The 19,638-nt window shown below is 44.6% G+C and overlaps 3 protein-coding genes across 3 annotated transcripts in view; all 3 read right to left on the reverse strand.

Annotated features, from left to right (window-relative positions):
- Positions 1 to 906, reverse strand: part of LOC109480442 (kelch-like protein 17) — a 2,897-nt gene extending 1,991 nt beyond the window's left edge. The window contains exons 1-2 of the mRNA XM_019782632.1: positions 784 to 906; positions 2 to 214 (exon numbers count right to left, since the gene is read on the reverse strand). Coding sequence (XP_019638191.1) covers positions 2 to 214; positions 784 to 906 — 336 coding nt within the window. The remainder of the gene's footprint in view (position 1; positions 215 to 783) is intronic.
- Positions 907 to 2,223: 1,317 nt separating this feature from the next.
- On the reverse strand, positions 2,224 to 19,588 carry LOC109480554 (DNA replication licensing factor mcm4-A-like). Its single transcript, XM_019782779.1, has 21 exons — positions 19,532 to 19,588; positions 18,758 to 18,869; positions 18,122 to 18,298; positions 17,588 to 17,669; positions 17,091 to 17,160; positions 16,568 to 16,780; positions 16,122 to 16,217; positions 15,820 to 15,958; positions 15,133 to 15,375; positions 13,999 to 14,083; positions 13,571 to 13,714; positions 13,111 to 13,199; positions 12,637 to 12,739; positions 12,075 to 12,251; positions 10,595 to 10,688; positions 10,162 to 10,316; positions 7,964 to 8,081; positions 3,966 to 4,162; positions 3,777 to 3,821; positions 2,803 to 3,013; positions 2,224 to 2,406 (listed from the first exon to the last, which is right to left on the reverse strand). Exons 2-21 carry the CDS (start codon positions 18,831 to 18,833, stop codon positions 2,314 to 2,316), a joined length of 2,607 nt encoding a protein of 868 aa, XP_019638338.1. The 5' UTR covers positions 18,834 to 18,869; positions 19,532 to 19,588; the 3' UTR covers positions 2,224 to 2,313.
- On the reverse strand, positions 4,280 to 7,585 carry LOC109480553 (tigger transposable element-derived protein 4-like). The gene is given in 4 exon segments (XM_019782778.1): positions 4,280 to 5,214; positions 5,467 to 5,682; positions 5,685 to 6,343; positions 6,345 to 7,585. Coding segments are annotated over 4 exon segments (1,320 nt in total). The 5' UTR covers positions 6,650 to 7,585; the 3' UTR covers positions 4,280 to 5,074.
- Positions 19,589 to 19,638: the final 50 nt, after the last annotated feature.

Raw genomic sequence — 19,638 nt, forward strand, 5'->3', positions numbered from 1 at the left:
GGTCTGCTGCGGCGAGTGTCTCCAGCACATTTTCGCGCGTCAGGCCGAGGTCAGAGGTCGGGTCGTACGCGTACTGCAGAAGCCGCCCCGTGACGTCAGAACTGACGCTGTCGTCATGCAGATAGACTACGTCAGAGGCCGCCTCCTGCCAGCCGGGCCCGTCAAACATCGTCCGGAAAAAATCACTGAACACCACCAGGATGGCTTTGTGGGCCTGGCGAAGAGGGTGACAAAAAAAAAAGTCATGAGAATATACGAATATAACGTGTCCGTCAAATAGATAGTCGAAGTCAAGCACTGCATTTTCTTACTCATCATATACTGTACATACATATCGTAATGATATAATTAGGTACCAATATTACAATTTTTGACAGCGGGAGGGGGACATTAAACAATGCACAAAATGTACCGGATGCAAAGAAATCAAAACGTTCAGATGAATGTCTAGACGGTCTTTCTCCAAAGATTGCAAAATGTCATCCCCAGTCTATACTAGCCACATATACAAGTATACTTATAATAGTTAGTCTAGCCTTATGAAATTGTACTTACATATGTACCAGTAGATGGCAAAAAATTATCTATTTCTGTGTTCTTTAACCAGAGAAGCACTACTCAGTGGCTTAGCACTGCTTTACAGAGTGGCCCCATAAATTCGTACAAGACAATATATATGCAAGACAAGTACGGAATCAAACACAATCGTAATCCATAATCGTAGTCGAGGTCAAGTTATTGATGTTCATCAAAGTTTGAAAATTTATTTCTATTCCAAGTTACCTGAAATTTGCGGTGCCCGTCCACGATGACCGTAACGTCCGTGAACAGCTCCTGTTCCAGGAGGATCCTCAGGTTGAAGAGCGGATGGGGGTCGGTCCCGCGGCCCGCTACCGTCTCAGACATGATCCGTACTGACTGTCTATTCCCGTGGTCCGCAGCGCCTTTTACTCGGGAGTCGGGAGGCCTGTAAACATAGCCTCCTTCGCAGACTTCTGAGGCTGCGCTAATTTTTTTTTTCGGGGAGCGACGCGAGTTATGCCCCGTCCCCCCGCCGCATAACTTGCGTTATTAACGACATTAACGCCGCATCAGAAGTCTGCGAAGGAGTCTACATGTAAACAGGGATACTAGTAGTCTTGAACCTTACTCAGGACACGTTGTGTTTCTAAAAAGAGAAATGCAGGCTTTATCCGTCAAGGCCGCCCGAAATCGGACGCGCCACGATGCCATGTTGGTATGGAGGCTGTCCCGGGAACTGGGGGGATTTCTGGTGGATAGAAATAGAGACACTGCGTGCTCTTTCCCGAGCCTTGAGCATAATCCGGAGTTTTCATGCTACATACTCAACTGACATCAACGTCAGCATTTAAAAACAGACTTGCGTTTGGCCTTACGTTATTTCGTAAACACAAACAAAACTGACAACAAACAACTTTTCCACTCCTTATTTAATGTTTGTTCAAGAGAACACGTCACAACGTCACAATCTCTTTAATGATAACATTTGCTACCTCTCTTATTAGCAGTTACTAATATACTCCAGTCAAATGATACAGTAATCACATAGTTATAGCTATACTTTTGTGATTAGCACAGATCTATACTCCGGACAACACATGCCATAAATTGTTTAAGTTTAAGACAAGAAAAAGGTATCAAGAAGAAAATATAGTTTCACATCATTCCTAGTCAAGACATTCAGGACAGATAGTGCTTTCCTGGAATAAAGAAAAGCCTACCATGATACAATATCATTGATTATAATCTAACTTTTCAGGATTGGATATCAGGCAGACATGTAAGCTATAGGACTATTAGGAGTAACTCAACACTTGGAACTGTACAAAAGTACTTCCAACATAAAATTTAATCTTCAACAACGATATCTGTAATGTATCTGTACTGTGAGTAAGGATGAAATTCTAGCTGACTCCGTTATTTTTATGTTAAGTACATACAATTTTTTTCTTTCACCGAACCTCAGAACTAAGCATGAAGGTAATTGTGGATCCAAATAAAGTCAACGCCATGTGAAGACATTATTTTGTTGGAAAATAAACCTGTCATTACTATCATCAATATCATCATCATCATTCAAAACCATTAATTCTGGCAAGTCAAGTTTACATGCAGGCAAAAACTTGTAAATGTGAGTCTGCAATACGTTGCATAAGTAAGATGTCAAAACATTATTATTACCAATGAAAAACTACATTATTGCGGAGAAAAGCTCTGTACATGGTCTCCGTGTCCAAAACAGGTCCTCAGAAGGCACAGCTATTCTTTGAAGTCCAAGGCCAAGTTAAAGAATCACATGAAGCGGAAGGTGGTGCCGGTGCGGATGACCTTGCCGTCCTCCTGTAGAAGGTGTCCGCCCTCGTCGAACAGGTCTCTGGGCAGGTACTGTGGAACAAGAGACAAACACTTACACGTTATGTCTACAGAAAAATGGCTACAAATATCCTACATTCTAAGTGTCCAAGTAGCATGGTATTATTGTGTGGCCCTGTGCAATATAAGCAATTATAAAAAGGAAAAAAAAAAGTATTACAGTGTAATAACTTTTTGCCTGATTGCATAAACAGTGCTATTCTTTTGTTTACTGTCTCTTCCACTCATCTAGCACTATTGTTCAGTCTGTACTTAGTTGGATTCCTTCTATCAAATCATGTAGGATTTGTTTTTGTGTGTGTGTGTTTTTGTGTGTATTTAGGTTCTGTTTCTGTATTTTTAGCTATGGGCCAGTGAGTGCCTGAAGCAAATAAATGAAATAAATAAATAAGCAACGGCAAGACTGACCCCTTCGGTAGCGGCGCGGATGGCGTCGTAGATGACCTGTGACTTGGCAGTGCGAGGTTTGCTGTTGGCCGCCCACCACTTCATGATCTCCTGGGCGATCTCCTGGCGCCGTTTCCGCGCCGCGTCGCTCATGCCGGTCGTCAGGATGTTGATGTCCACCACGCCCGTGCTCGGGTCTGTTGCGGATTGTTTCAGCGCCTCGCGGTGCAGTCTGGGTGAGAAACCAATTTTGATTTTGGATTTTATTGAAATTGCAACAATGCAATACACACGGAGCAGAGGCAGCTGTTGCTGGTGTTGTGTCCTGCACACAGAAACGAATACTGGACAGACAAAACTCATTTTCACTTGAGTCTAGTGGGGAAAGTCGTGTAAAGTGCCTTTCCCAAGGGCAAAAGCTCAGTGGCATGTCAGGACTCGAACCCGGGACCTCTTGCTTCCGATTCGCGCACACCGCCATTGCGCCACAAGACCCCATGTGTGTGTGTCAAAGGCACTGCATTACACCAGGGATCTAGCCAGCTCGAAATGTTTTTCCGTCAGCCCAGGTTCATGATCAAACCTGGGGGGGGGGGGGAGAGTGCTAGCTACCTAGGAGGAGTCTGGGGACAAATTTAGGATTTTCAAGCCTTGGTTTCAAAATGCTCGGGTCTGTCGCCGACTGCTTCAGGGCCTCGTGGTGAAGTCTGGGTAAAAAATCGGTGTGTCAAATGTCGGTAAAGCTAGTTCCATAGAACAGAAATGCCAGGGATCAAATCCGTGACTGCTCAATCTCGTCTTTGCTAGCAACTTGGCCATTTGACAGAAATTCACACCATAAAGTGAGTGATCTGAGTGTCACAAGGCTTCAATTTTCAGTTTATTCTGCTCACTGTCGAGCCAGAGACAACACACACTCATATATATATATATATATATATATATACTAGTATACAGGTTATACCCAATTGTGGCTGCAAAGATAGAAAATTTACCTTTTGGCCTCTTCCACATCAACCAGTTCCACAACGCTCGAAAACCTGAAATGGGAAATAAGAACATCATTCCACTGAGATTGCTCAGTACAATGTAGCTTTGAGCTAAATTTGCAGGAAATAGTGTTTCTATGTGGCTTTGCACTAATCAAATCTTGTTTAAACAAAAAAAAAGCACAGAGAGCGTACCTGATCTTGGCGTGTGCCTCTGCCAGCCGGATGAGTGACTCCAGCTGGCGCGGGTAGGCCGACACGTTGCCATGCCCGCTGCCCAACTTCCGCGCCTCCACGTACGCCTGGATAAACGCCTGGCTCGCCTCCTCACTCATCTTGGGCTGGATGTTGGTCCTCGCGTAGCTGATGTAGTCCTTCAGCAGACTCATGTCCTGGTGAGAACAGAAGGAAACGTATTACAGACTTTGAAGATACTGCTTCAGCTTATGATCTATTATACAGTGAAACTTGTATAAGAAGACCACCCTGGGGACCCAAGGAAAGTGGTCTTCTTAGACAAGTGGTCTTCTTATCCAAAAAGGAGCCCGGGTCACACAAGACAAAGACACTGATGTTGAAGTTCATGTCTTTATTTACATATGTACTTGTCACCATTGCAGATCCATTACAAAAACTATTTTAACATTGCAATCATTACATACATGCACTTCATATTAAGTATAAAGTAAGATACCAGATGTAAAAAGTAGAAAACTAACACTACAGTAAGTAACTTGACAGTCAATAAAAACAGAGCAAGTAAGTCATCAAACTTCATTTCACAAACTGAAACATTTGTCATGTCATCATACATCATACAAATGTGGTTTACACAAATCATTTCATCATCTAACACTACAGTAAGTAACTTGACAGTCAATAAAAAGAGTAAGTCATCAAACTTCATTTCACAAACTGAAACAATTTTTGTCATGTCATCATACATCATACAAAGGTGGTTTACACAAATCATTTCATCATCTATTTTGCCTTGAAGTTGAAGAAATCGTGGATTTTGGTCTGTTTTGCAGCCATCTGCCTCTCACTCCACACACTGCTCAACATGTCATCAGCCTCATGAAAGATGTTCAACAGATCCCCAAGTCCCTCCTCAGCACACAGCTGCTTAATGTCCCTCATTACACTCACAAGACTGTTCAGGTTGGGCACCTTGGACTCCCTCCTGTCGACTGCTCCACCCTCACTCTCGTCCTCATCCCCCGAGTCGTCTCCCCCCACGTCGGCATCCTCGAGCTCCCCCCAGCAGAGTGTGTGCGTCTTTCCCCCAGTCCCTCACGTTGTTGTCACAAGTTGAGAGATCCCTGGTCGATCGCAGCAGGCTCGCCGAAGCCGCACCCAAACAGTTCCTGGGCGAGCTCCTCCATTGCAGGATGGTCTGTCGTAGTCTGGTCCTCTTCTGGGCCCTCTGAGTCAGCACTGGCTGCTGCAGAATAATAAAAGAAAAAGAAAAGAAAAATAAAGACAATTGTACATTTGCCTGGTTACTTTGCTGGTTACCCATCAACATATCAACAATGCATTTGTGTTATCCTTTGTGTCATAGCAAACAATGGGAATGTTATGCAAACACAGCAATTATGCATCTCTTACATTTAAAAAACACAACACAATCTGAACAGGTAAAAATTTCCAATGGCATCTCAACAATGTTGTTTGAAATGAATAAGTAACTCACCTGTTTCACAGAAGCCGGCCTTCTTGAAACACTTCTGGATGGTGTCCTCTGAAGTCTCCTGCCAGGCGGACCCCACGAACTGGATGGCTCCAAGATGGTCAACGCTTGGCGACCTGCAAACCGGTGGCTCTTTGTCGTCTTGTAGCTCCTGCAAGATTCTCCTGAGTTGACGCTTCCTGTACTTCAGTTTCAGTGTCTGGATTATCCCCTGATCCATGGTTGCAGTCTCGATGTCGTGTTTGGTGGGAAAAACTTGAGTTCGATGTTTTTCAGCGAAACATCGGGGTGGCTGGGCGCGTTGTCCAGGAATAACAGAATCTTTCGATTCTGTCGCCCGATCTTCTGGTCAAACTTCTTGAGCCACTGGGTGAACAAGGCCGACGTCATCCACGCTTTGGAGTTGTTCGCGTAAGTCACGGGGAGGGTCGACAGCTTCACGTTCTTGAAGCACCTGGGCTTCGCCGATTTGCCGATGATGAGGGGTTTCTCTTTTCCCCCGGCCATGTTTGCACAGAGGACGATAGTCAGTCGGTCTTTGGCCTGTTTTCCACCGCTGCACTTTTCACCCTTCACTGCCAAAGTCTTGTTAGAAGTTGTCCGGTAGAAAAGGCCAGACTCGTCCATGTTGTAGATGTTCTCTGGGGAATACCCGGTCGTGATGTTGGGAATCTTCTCCTTCCAGTTGTCAACCACTTGGCCGTCAACACCAGCACTTTCTCCCACAATGGTGCTGTTCCCGACACCGTGGCGTTTCTTGAAGCTGTCGAGCCATCCGGTAGATGCCTTGAAGCCCTCCACTCCCAGTTCTTCCGCAAACTTCAGGGCTTGTTCTTGCAGCATCGGCCCGCTGATTGGAACGAGGCGCCTCTTCATGTCGCAAAGATTCATAACACAACTTGTTGATGCCCTCGTTACCTGTATGCCGCACGTTCCTTCTCTTGCTGGCTGGAGCGTTGTTCTCGTAGTCCTCTCGGTGCTCGGCCTTTCTCTTGATAATGTTCTGGATCTGTGTCTTGCCAACGCCGAAGTCCTTGGCAAGGCCACGCGCTCCTACCCCGCCAGTCTCGTATCGCCGGATTACTTCTAACTTCTCTCCCAACGTCAACGTTTTCTTCTCCGAAACCTTCCGCTTGCTCGCCATGGCTTTCGTACTGAAGTAACTGAACGCTGAACTGATCACCATCTTTTAAAGAACTCGGTAGAAAGTTGTCTGAAAAAATTCTCGGTCGGTATTTTCTTTGTTCCACCCGCTGGTGAGCTTGGCTTTGGTTTCAAACACAAAGGAAAATCGGCAAAGTCGAAGTTTAAAGCACTAGTTAAAGAGCCGACCGAACCACCACTCAACACCACCATCATCTTTATTCCGCCGCCCGTGAGCTTGGCTTGGGTTTTAGAACAATGGGAAATCGAAGATAAAAGGACAAGCAAAAAACTTGTCTGGAATCCGTCCGCCATTTTTCTTTGATCCGCCTGGCTTGGGTTCCAAAACAGCAACGAAAATCAAGTTACCTCGCCGAGAGTATTAATCGTTGAAGCAACACCCGAATTCTCCGAACAATCCTCCTCTGAAGCTGCTAATCATGAACCAACGATTGCAGTTTTCCGAGAAGTTACGGCTTTTTTTGTAACAAATTACCGATTCTTCTGGAATGTTCTTTGTTTACAAAATTCTTCTCTGGGACATTTCACTAGCTTCGAGGGCAATCATCTTCTTAAAAGAAGAATTACCGTTAATTAAAAAATATAAATGAAGTCACACACATTTCTATATACCTTTTACTTTATTGAAGCAACTTCTAGTATGAATATTTTCGTACTTTATACGGTTAAAAGCAGAATAAATGTACGATACACGCAGCATCCCCCCCACAAAAAAGTAGGCTGTCCCTATGACCCGACATGACCTTTGGGCGCCATTTTGAATCTGCTCGGCGGCGCGGCCAGCCGAAAATGACGCGGTCGTTTCAAGCAAGTTGTGATCGCCTGCGGACCAACTTGGGGTGGTCGCGGTCACAGAAGACAAGTGGTCTTCTTGGGCAAAATCCTTAATGCTTGTGGCCTATGGGAGAAAAAATCGGGACCGTCAAAAACCGGTCGTCATAGGCCGATGGTCGTTTTAAAGACGTGGTCGCTGGACCAAGTTTCACTGTATCTGCATCAGTACCCGTATAACTGGTTTAACTGACCATCGGTGTAACACACCAGCTTTGCAGGCACATGGAACAATGGCAGCTGGATATATTACACCAAACAATTACATGTTACACCTAAACTTTGAACATCTACTAGAATAACCAACCATTTTTTGGACCGTACCATTATACTGGGGACAGGACACTAACTACGCTGACTTGGTGGTTTATTCGGTGGTTATCTCACCATATACATCTTGGGGCAGAGCATTAACCCTTTAATATTAAACAGTATTATGTTAAACAGTATAATATTAAACAATGTTATTAATAACCAATAGTCGGTTATAATAAACATAACCGACCATCTCGTCAGCCTGTTCCTCCTCAGGACTCCTGTAGTACAGAGACACCAGGTGGTTCGCCAGGCGACGGTCAAAAATCTCGTCTTGGGGGTCCAGGATCAGGAAAATCAGGTCAAACCTACAGAGAGAGACGTAAGAACTTGTTAGTCAAGACATGGATGATGCAAATTAGTTAAGAAGCTCCTGTTGTTTCAGAACAGGAGCTTAAGTGTTGTCTGTCCTTGGGGCTGGGAGCGCCAAATCCCAAGTGCCTGAGAGTTCTAAATTGAAAGCTATTGAATGCAGAGCCTCTTTTTCCTTCTGCAAAATTGCAGATTGTATAAATTTTTCTTCTGCAATCTTGAAACTCTATCTGCAGACTGCAGACAGGTATTTCGAACACTGCAGATGGAAAGGAAAAGTCTCGGCCTTATGTCTCCCAAGGGATGAAGAGGATAAATAAGTAATTAAGTAAGTACAGTCAAACCTGTCTATAGTGGTCACTCAAGGGACTGGCCAAAATTGACCACTATGGCCAGGTGACCACTATAGAGAAATGGCGGTTAGTTCGCCCCCGCCCCCCAAGTGACACATGCTTTCAGTACCATTGAACAAAGATGTATTTATGTCTTTATTCTCAAACATATGAAAACATTCATTGCACAGGTAAGTCTCTTTTCAAATGTAACATTACATGTTATAATTCAATTGTTGTTCTTTTGCTTTAGTTGTGGGCTTGAAAAAAAATTATATATCAAAAACTGCATGCACTCGACATGATACTCAGTTGATCTACTGGGACTATGAAACCTTCCCACTAAAATATACAAAATCACTGGTTGCCATTTACTGTTCTTGTATACGTGTAACATCGATGTTACCTACAGAAAACTTGAAAGCGAATCAAGCAACAAAGTTTCTGTCGACTCCAAGCCATGTTTCTTCCGACTGCAAACTTTAATCTAAGCTCCTTCTCACTCGCTGTCAGTTGAATCACATCAACCTTGTGGAATAAGTTCGACGTCTGTCTTTCCGCTTTTGCCATCGTTTCTCCGCAAAATTATCGCCACGTTACTAGTACCGTAAGTCGAAAAGTGGAAGAGAATGACATCGCCACGTTTTTGTTCTTTGGTGAGTGCTTCGCATGACCGACATCGCCACAACGAATTCCAACCATGTAAACAAGATTTTTTGTACCAAGATACTGTCCATTTAGTTAACATTAAAATAATTGTTCATCTGTTGCCGTTTATGTTCCGTTTTTTGGTCATTTTTGAACATGAAAACGTAGCGAAAACTTTCCTTTGTTTACGGCTTGGGTTTCTTCCGGCGTGGGTTGTCTGCCTTTACCATTATGCCAATGTGGTGGTCAACAAAAATAGTGCTCCTTTCAGGCTTACATATTTTGTAGAATATTCACTACAGACTTAAGTTTACGATGGAAATTAGTTTTAATAATGTATTCCAAATATTTTTGTAATGTAATCACGCCATTCGATGCTATAAAATTTAATAAAAGTCGGTACATCTACCTCCAAACCAATGGAGTCTTCCGATGACCCCAATTGACCTGATTGTTGCGAGCTGCCTGCGCCATTTTGAAAAATCACGAAACGCATTTTCTCAGCCCAAATTTCTTGAATTGTGCCCGTGAAAAAGGGAAGTTGGCCACATATTTATGCTTTTTAAGGAATCGAAAAATCAAATATGGATATTCGTAAGTTTTTTGTAAGGATGATTGCCGCAATCTTCGCCGAGTCCACTGAAAGCACCGCGGCACGCACGACATGGTGTTTCAGATATCAAAGACGTCAACACGAGCGACCGCAAAAATTTCGTGTCAAAATCAAGTTTTCCTTTATTTCATACACATCTGGAGTCTAATTTCAGTTCACATTTTAATAATGTAGCGGCCACAAAATTATCACAAGGCTTGATTGAACGTCCTAACGGCCGTAGCCCGAGGTCGGGTGCACGGGTGGTGTTACGTACGTGGTGCTTAGCGGGTAACAGCCGGCCAGCCGTGACCGCTATCGGCGATGTTGACAGCCGGTGGGACCGGAATGGGGTGACCGCTGACCGCGTTGAACAGTGACCGCTATATACGCGATTCTTAATGCTTACGTCAATGGGAAAAATTCAAGGGACCGGCAAAAACCGACCGCTATGGCCGGGTGACCGCAATGCCAAGGTGACCGCTAGTACAGGTTTGACTGTACCTGGACAGCAGAGTGTGTGGAAGATTCAGGTTTTCGATGATGTTCTTCTTGGGGTTCCACTGAGACTCCACGGGGTTGGCTGCAGCCAGGATGGAGGTGCGAGCGTTCAGACTGCAGATGATACCGGCCTTCGCGATGGACAGCGTCTGCTGCTCCTGTTGTTAGAAAATTTGCAGAAAAAAATCAGTTTTTTTATCTTGTGTCTGCCCACTTGTTACCAAGGCTTTTCTTCAATGTCATTTTCTTAAATACCGTATTCTTGAATAATGGTACCATTTTCTCACTACTAGCAAGAATCCTGAGCATGTTACTCCAACTGAGGGGTGTTGCTCAGTGCCCAGTCAAGATCAAGATCAAGGTATGGGAAAAAATGACTGTGCCATATAATTTTGAATGAAATATTACACAATGATTGACTGAATGATACCCTTACCATGACTTCATGTAGGATGGAGCGGGTACTTTCATTCATCTTGTCAAACTCATCAATACAGCACACACCGTTGTCACTCAGGACCAGGGCTCCCCTGGAATAACATGTTTGTTTTAGTCTATTTACTCACTTAACTCTGGAGTTGCAAGATAATACAACTTGTAGTACATACAAAATAAATACCAGAACGGGTAAAAAAAGTCTTGCCATTTGACATTCAAATGCAAGTAATGTCTGTCTTGTCTCGAAGACAGAGAAGGTACAGACTCACAGGAATTCCTATAATCTTACACAGCGCTTTTGTGCACCTTCAGTTACCTGTATTACACAACTCGGCACCTGAAATGAGAGTATGGAGTAACACCATACTTTTAGTATTAAGTCTACTGAATGAGACAAAACCAGAGTTCCTTACGTTTGCAGGACGAGCTGCCTGGTCTCCGGGTCCTTGGTGATGTAAGCTGTAAGCCCGACTGCGCTGGAGCCCTTGCCGGAGGTGTCCTGGCTACCTAACACCTTACAGTTCTAAATCTACTGAATAGGAAAAGTTCCTCACGTTTGCAGCACCAGCTGCCTGGTCTCAGGGTCCTTGGTGATGTATGCAGACATCTAACCATCTTCCTGCTACCTAACACCCTAGAGTTCTAAACCTACTAGGCAGAGGGACATCTTACCTTTTCCCTGCTGCCTAATACCCGGTACGTTAAGAGTTATAAATCTACCGAATGAGAAACAAATAAGAGTTCCTCACATTTGCAGGACGAGCTGCCTGGTCTCCGGGTCCTTGGTGGTGTAGGCAGTTAGACCGACTGCGCTGGAGCCCTTCCCAGAGGTGTACTTCTGCCTAACACCTTACAGTTCTAAATCTACCAAATGAGAAATAACTACAGTTTCTCACGTTTGCAAGACGAGCTGCCTGGTCTCCGGGTCCTTGGTGATATAAGCTGTAAGCCCCACAGCGCTGGAGCCCTTGCCAGATGTGTACTGCTGCCTAACACCTTACAGTTCTACATCTACTGAACGAGAAACTAAATAGGAGTTCCTCACGTTTGCAGGACGAGCTGCCTGGTCTCCGGGTCCTTGGTGATGTAAGCTGTAAGCCCGACTGCGCTGGAGCCCTTCCCGGACATGTAATGCTACCTAACACCTTACAGTTCTAAATCTACTGAATAGGAAAAGTTTCTCACGTTTGCAGGACGAGCTGCCTGGTCTCCGGGTCCTTAGTGATGTAAGCAGTTAGACCCACATGTCCTGGAACCCTTCCCATTCATGTATTGTTGCCTAACACCTTAGACTTATAAACATACTGAACAAGATAAACAAGAGTTCCTCACGTTTGCAGGACGAGCTGCCTGGTCTCCGGGTCCTTGGTGATGTAAGCTGTAAGCCCGACTGCGCTGGAGCCCTTCCCGGAGGTGTACTGTTGCCTAACAACTTAGACTTCTAAACATACTGAACAAGATAAACAAGAGGTCCTCACGTTTGCAGGACGAGCTGCCTGGTCTCCGGGTCCTTGGTGATGTAAGCTGTAAGCCCCACGGCGCTGGAGCCCTTCCCGGAGGTGTACTGGCTGCGAGGCATGATCTTGTACACGTACTGCAGCAGCTGAGACTTACTGGTGCCGGGGTCACCACACAGCAGGATGTTGATGTCAGACCTGTGGGAAACAATAGTTTAGCCTTCCACCCACCATCTTTTCAAGCAGATTACCACGTAAACTCGTTTTTCCCAAGAACTTTCAGAGATTGGAACAAACTTCAAGAACACATAGTTACAGCTAAGACTCTACAGGTATTTAAAAATGCCCTCAACAATCCATATTTATTCCAACTACCGTACGGGTACTCACCACCACCCAGCTGTAAGGTGACGAACAGGGAGTAGTGCACCTGCCCATTGAGGAACTAGGTCTCTCTTTATTCTTACACATTGTATCTTACACCACAAAACTCACTTCACAAAACCAAGATACCACCCCTTACACGCTGTGAAGACTTTGAGCCACCAGTCTGAAAGACAAAGTTGTTGACTGAGAAGTTTACCTGAATTTTCCCCTCCCAGCCTCGGTGAAGTCCTTCTTGGTTCCACCAAACAGCTGACACAGGATGCCCTTCTTAATATCCTCGTTTTCGTAGATGCTGGGAGCTTTTGGAAACAAAAAAATTTGGTTGTCAACATTTTATGTTTCACAGCTGGGATGTCAAACCAACAAGTAATGACAAAATTTGCCAAAAAAGTACAGAATACAATTTAGAACTTTTCTTAATTGTACTACAGATAGGGATTCCTCATCATCAATCTTTCCATATCACATAATATACTTGTAATATGCTTGTGCAGCTGACTCCATCTATCTGTTGCCTCAAGTATTGCAGGGTGTGTACTAGATCTTTGCGTTTCTTACCGACTGCTTGAGCCAGGCATTTGTAAATAAACTTTGTGTAACTCAGCCACTCCATCTATCTGTTTCTTCAGGTATTGCAGGGCACGCACTAGATCTTTCATGTGTTTCTTACCGAGTGCTCGAGCCAGGCGTTCGTAAATATCTCCCTGCTGTGACAAGTCCTTTAGCTCTGCCATCCGTTCCTCTGAGATTTTCGTGCCTCTATAAAACAGTAAAAAGCAATGAGGATAACACAAACATGTTTTCAGAAATTTATAGGCCATTAGGCCTACCTGGGGAAGAAGTAAGATGTAGGAAAAATCCAAAATCAAATGGCCAAACATCCTCACACAATGTTAAAGGCCAAAACCCTCGTGGCCGACCAAAGTAGAAGTGGTTTGACAATGTAAGGGAGGACTTCCACCACTTGAACCTACATAACATCACCCCACAGGATAGAGGCAAGTGGTGGGCTACCATCAAGCCTCAGTATGCAGTGCAAGCACATCTAACCCTAGGAAGATGGGGAACAAGAGATGATAAACCCGATAGTGAGTGTGTGAGTGTAAGTAGGGACAGTTAGATGGTCCTACCCATCTCGGTCCTCGGTGAGTCGCTTTGTGTCAAACTTGCGGAAGTGGATGACGTCGATGTGAGTCTTGTACACGGCCTTCACGTTCCGCTGGCGAGGGTTCGGGCGCAGGGGCGTGGCACGGTAGATCCCCGTCACCATCACCCTGAGATGAAACACAACATTGTTTTTACTGCCTTAGGAGAGCAGAATGTTGTCAAGACATTTCAAAAACCTTTAATGTTTAGTTTTCTCTGAAAGCAAATTCTAACCTTGCGCATCACTTTGCAAGAATTCATTTTGAGCTTATATTTGGGACAAGAACTGCGCTCAAATTTGTTATGAACAAATATTCTTGTTTGAAGATGTCAGGAACGAGTAGCCTTCGGTGAATCAACAACAACAAAAACAAAAGAAAGGAATTTTTCAGATGAGTACTAAGTTGTGTACCTGTCTCCTGGCTGTACACTGTCCACCAGGTCATTGTGGGCGTAAACCATGGTGGTGTTGGGGGTCTGGCCGGGGGGCATGTCATCTGTGGAACAAGTGGACCAGAGGTTGTTAGTTCTGGTGTAATAATGTTGACATGGTTCAAACATTTTTTCACTGTACAGGTAGAGTCTTGTAATTGATAGATCAGCAACTGTCTATCCAATTTGCAACTATGTACATGTATGTAAAATTGTCATTGTGTTTTTGCCTGTTTGTCATTAAGTATGTGTGAGTTAATAAAAAAAATACCTGGTGACTCCTGCAGCTTGACCATCTGCTTGTCCCCGAACTGCGAGCGGTTGTGCACCAGCGCCATGCTGTGCTGCGTGCAGCTCAACTACCCCACCTATCTACTTCCTACAGTACTGCAGCTGGAAGTTCGTCTTACCTGGTGACTCCTGCAGCTTGACCATCTGCTTGTCTCCGAACTGCGATCAGTTGTGCACCAGCGCCATGCTGTGCTGCGTGCAGCTCAACTACCCCACCTATCTACTTTCTGCAATACTGCAGCTGGAAGTTTGCCTTACCAGGTGACTCCTGCAGCTTGACCATCTGCTTGTCCCCGAACTGTGAGCGGTTGTGCACCAGCGCCATGCTGTGCTGCGTGCTGCTCAACTACTCCATCTATCTACTTTCTGCAGTACTGCAGGACAAGGATTAACCTCACCTGGTGACTCCTGCAGCTTGACCATCTGCTTGTCCCCGAACTGCGAGCGGTTGGGCACCAGCGCCATGCTGTGCTGCTCAACTACCCCACCTATCTACTTTCTTCAGTACTGCAGCTGGAAGTTCGCCTTACCTGGCGACTCCTGCAGCTTGACCATCTGCTTGTCCCCAAACTGTGAGCGGTTGTGGACCAGCGTCATGCTGTGCTGCTCAACCTGTACCCCACCTATCTACTTCTGCAGTACTGCAGGTAGAAGTGGCTGGTGTGTTACGCTGAAGGGCGGTTATACAGGCTATACCGATATAGATACAGAAGTTCGCCTTACCAGGTGACTCCTGTAGCTTGACCATCTGCTTGTCCCCGAACTGCGAGCAGTTGTGCACCATTGCCACCTATCTACTTTCTGCAGTACTGCAGTACCTTACCTGGTGACTCCTGCAGCTTGACCATCTGCTTGTCCCCGAACTGCGAGCGGTTGTGCACCAGCGCCATGCTGTGCTGCGTGCTGCAGTTTCGGCAGAGCGTCGGCTCGGCGATGCGGCCGCGGTCGATCTCCACGGTACAGGTCCAGTGACAGACGTGGCAGCGGAAAAACGCCACCATCATCTCCGGGACCAGGTTGGACGTACGGATCACCATCCCGCCGATCGTGATCAGCTGGTCAATATCTGGAAAGTAAAAATACGAAGCGTAGAAACTTATAATTACTTTATCAATTTAATAGTATGATGTGTCAGAGGGTGACCATCCTACCAATCGTGATCAACTGGTCGATATCTGGAAGTAGAAAGCCGTAAAAAGTTTGTAAACTTAAAATTGCTAGTTGTTCTTGTGATCAGAGTTTTTAATAAGAATTGGAAGGTTCAAGGTTCGAATCCCTAGTAGACCCTAATGTTTTGTCCTTGAGAAAGACACCTACTTCCTTACTCACCTCATGTTAAATTGAGTACCTAGCTTCATGCATCGATGATGCCTACATTGTTCTATGACACTGTTATAAGAAAACAACATGCATATCCAAACATGTTCATGCAACAGCCACACAAATACAGTTGTGCACCCACTAAACTGCCAAAATAAAACCATCCTGAATATTTCCAGATTCACAGTACCTTCCGGATTAAGGTTCCTCATGTTGGTTGTCTTCTCCACGTTGTAGGGCCTCACCTGGACCTGGCGTTCCAGGCTCGCGTCTGGAAACTTCTCCAGAAAAAGCTCGTTCACGGCAACGTCAAACGTCGGGATGACTTCCTAAAGAACACAGCGGAACACAAAACAGCATTAGGGCTATGTACAGAGCGCAACTGAGCTGCGCCTATCTGTTTTGTGAAGTATTACAACGGCAGTAGCAACAATAGCGTGATGCGACAGTGCAAATGAAAAATGCAAATGCCGTTAATTTGTCAAAATCTACCTGTGGATAACAGATCAGCTGTCTGTACAAGTTGGCGTCGAAATCCTTCAGGTGGCCACAGTTCACGTTCAAGAAAGGCTCTGCAGATATGGCAACCTGCAACAGAAACAAAACAAGATGACTACATGACAGTTTTCGACTAACATGACATGGGCCACTTCAACTTTTCTAAAACAAGAGTGTTGTCTGAATAAGCTATCCGACAGGTTAAAGGAAGAAAAGTGTAACAATTCTTCCGAACATTTCTCAATCTCTTCCTACAATCCTACAGATTTTAGATGGTTTTCATTGGGTGTTTGGTTAATACGATATCTTTTCCAACACTATAAAAAGGATGTTATCCTTAAGTATATGAATACGACCTTAAATAAGACATTCTGCCAGTGCAAATGTTATGCCTGATACATTACGGGTATTACTGCAACAATAATGATTTTATGACCAACCTCCTCCAGTTTCTGCATGTACAGGGGCCGCTGGACGTCGATCCCCTCCATCTCGTCTTCGTCCAAAGACGGCACGACGAACTGCGACAGGAAGCGGCGGAACTTGTCCTTGCAGTGGCTGACCACCACGTCCGTGCCCCAGATGACCAGCTGGGGGCCGCTCGGCTGGTCGCTGGTCACCGCTCCAGACGGTTCCGTCCCGTCAGGCGGGCCCTGGGACAAACAAAACATGGGACTCAATATACATCATCGCCACACAGAGCCGAATATGCCTCCTAAACACTGGCCGAACTCACCCCCAACCATGGTTAGGAGCAGGTCAAGAGAAAGGTCTGCTGTGGTCGGTTGGTATCCTGCAACATGCAATATAATGTAAACCAACACCATGGGGTCAGCTACAGCACCAGTTACCATGGTGACAGCAGTCTGGTCCAGGTCATTGACCTTCTTTGTTTGGAGAAGAAGAAACACAGAAAAAACTGCGAAGGTAAACATAAGAAATATCTACCTGAGCCTCGGACGCCAGGTTGACCTCCCTCCTCTTGCGCTCGCTCCTGATGTCGGCGCGGACACGAGTTCTTGGAGTTCCCGCACTATGGCAATGGTTAAGGATCGGGCTAAACGACTGTCGGAACTTTACTCATTATCACGAAACATTCACTCGTAATGCGTACCAAGAACAAACAACTACTCTTCATGACAGGTTTAGCACATTTGCTAGGTTGCGAATTTGAAGTTGAAGAAAATAATATATGTATTGTTGTAACTGTGATTATGTTTCATGTTATTGGCATTGTGTAGTAACTGTGTTGAGTATTGTACATAAAAGTATATGGTAATTCCAATAAAGTCTCAAAGTCTCCAAGTGGAGATTTCACTGAGAAACTAAAAACGAGGCCAGGAATAGAGCGAACATCTCCAGATTTACTGTACATCATACCTGTGTGGTTCATTTGCATACTACTGCGATCATTTGCATACTTGTGCTTATCATGAGATTCATTTGCATAAAAAGGATACACACTCCCCCTGGGTGTGCTGCCCACCCTGGAACTAGGTGTGCCATAGTTCAGGGGTGAACTCAGGTCAATCTCACTGGCAGCTGGAAAACACATCATCAAAACACCTCTTAGTCAAATTAACTTGATAGAACTGACCAAGTATTACTCAAAATGTACATATAAAATGTACATATCAAATAATGTACATATGTTCAAGACAGGTCTTTTAATCTCCAAGCAGATACTGTGGGGAAAGGGAAGTCTATATTCACCTCTTGTAACCATTAAACTTGTGGGGCAGCCAACGGTTACAGGCGGCCAATTTAGACTCCCGTTCCCCTACAGAATCTGCTTGGAGATTAATTTTCTTTCGACAGACAAGACAAGAGCATAGCCTGACTAAATCTGCGCTCCTATCGGCCGGCCTGGTATTACACCAGGGCGGCTGGTGTAATACCGGGCCGGGCGCTAGGAGCGCAGATTTAGTCAGGCTAACAAGAGCAGATTAACAGAGACAACATCAGCAAGAACAACAACTTGCGGTAAGACTGACCGGCGCGAGATGCAGCAGGACTGGAGAACAGCGAGGTGTCGGCCACGTTCTGCCGCTGCTCCTGGGAGGGGGGTGACGACGGGAGGGGGGCGAGGCTGCCCCCGGGGGAGGAGTCCAGCGCTGCAGGGGGGGAGGACGGCTCCGTGCTGCGGCTGCTGCGAGTGCTGCGCCGTGACGCTGTGGGGGTCACACCAGGTCATGGCAGTGTTCAGTTAGAGACCATATGACAACAATAATACTAATGTACAACAGTTCCGAAAATAGTAAAACGCGGTAGGCATTATTCAAGGTAGCTTGGAATACATCTGTGAACGCTGTTTCTCTGCTCTGTTGAGGCAGAACAGAGGAACAGAGCAGAGACACAGCAGGCTATATTCAAAGAACAAAGACGTTTGGACCAAACCTAGACTCCTCTGATATCAGAGAACATCGACCCTTGTTCATTTGTAGTAAGTTATTTATTGGAAGTTCATGCCCTTCATAAATAGTACTAGTAGAAATTAATTATGCAAGAAAGCCCAGATAACTTCGTACAATAGTACTGACTGTTAAAACTGAATTCATAATACATTTGTACATACAAATTGCAAAATGTAGCTTAACCACGGGAAAGATGTAGGTAAAGTGAATACTTACGTGTATCGTCTCCACCCCTGCCCCTTTTCTGTGCACCCCTACGCGGTGTGCTTCTTGTGCTTCTGGGTGACGACATCTTGTAGATGGGTATCAGTACACGTTATCAGCAAAACTGTGATAGGTTAAACAATCATGTTACACAAAATACATTTCGGTTCCCCATATTAAATTACAAGAATATATTAATTGAATTCAAATATTTCTATATGATTTTATATTTCATAATACATGTATCTTAATATTATGATTAAAATTAAAATATTACAAAATTGTACTACTTGTAAATGAGTGTGACTTGAATTTCCCAAATTTTGCAGTTAGCATATAAAGGCAGTGAGAGTGAGAGGCTACTATACAGAAACAAGAAAATATGGTGAACCTTAAAAATTCTATTCAGGTAAAAAGAGTACTGTACCAAATTATTCAATTATCCTGATAAAAATTCAAGTCTTTATTATAATCGGAGCAGAATACGGTGATATAATAGTATCTAATTTGGGAAATTTCACGACAAAAACATATTTAGATTTTTCACGTTGCTAACAAAAACCGTAACCGCCATATTGCACCATGGAAAGAAATAATTTGAAGTAGTAGTTGAAGTACTGTATTTTTAGACCACTTCGCTACCGTGCTAACTCAAACCTATACACCCAAAATACACAGATTTCCCGCAGTAGATTCTTTACACATTCATAAAGATATCAGTACACATATTTCACAAAAAATGCCTCTACCTTTTGAACAAATCTGGACAAAAAACGTGGTACGCACCTCGCAAGTCTTCGTCCTCTGTTCCTCTAGCCCGCGAATTTAAATCACGTGTGCAAATTTCGCGGGAAAACGGTCACGTGGTCATCATTTGGGTCAAAGGTAAATTT

The sequence above is a fragment of the Branchiostoma belcheri genome, unplaced genomic scaffold, assembly GCF_001625305.1.
Source record: "Branchiostoma belcheri isolate BF01 breed outbred unplaced genomic scaffold, Haploidv18h27 scaffold51, whole genome shotgun sequence".
Lineage (NCBI taxonomy): Eukaryota > Metazoa > Chordata > Leptocardii > Amphioxiformes > Branchiostomatidae > Branchiostoma > Branchiostoma belcheri.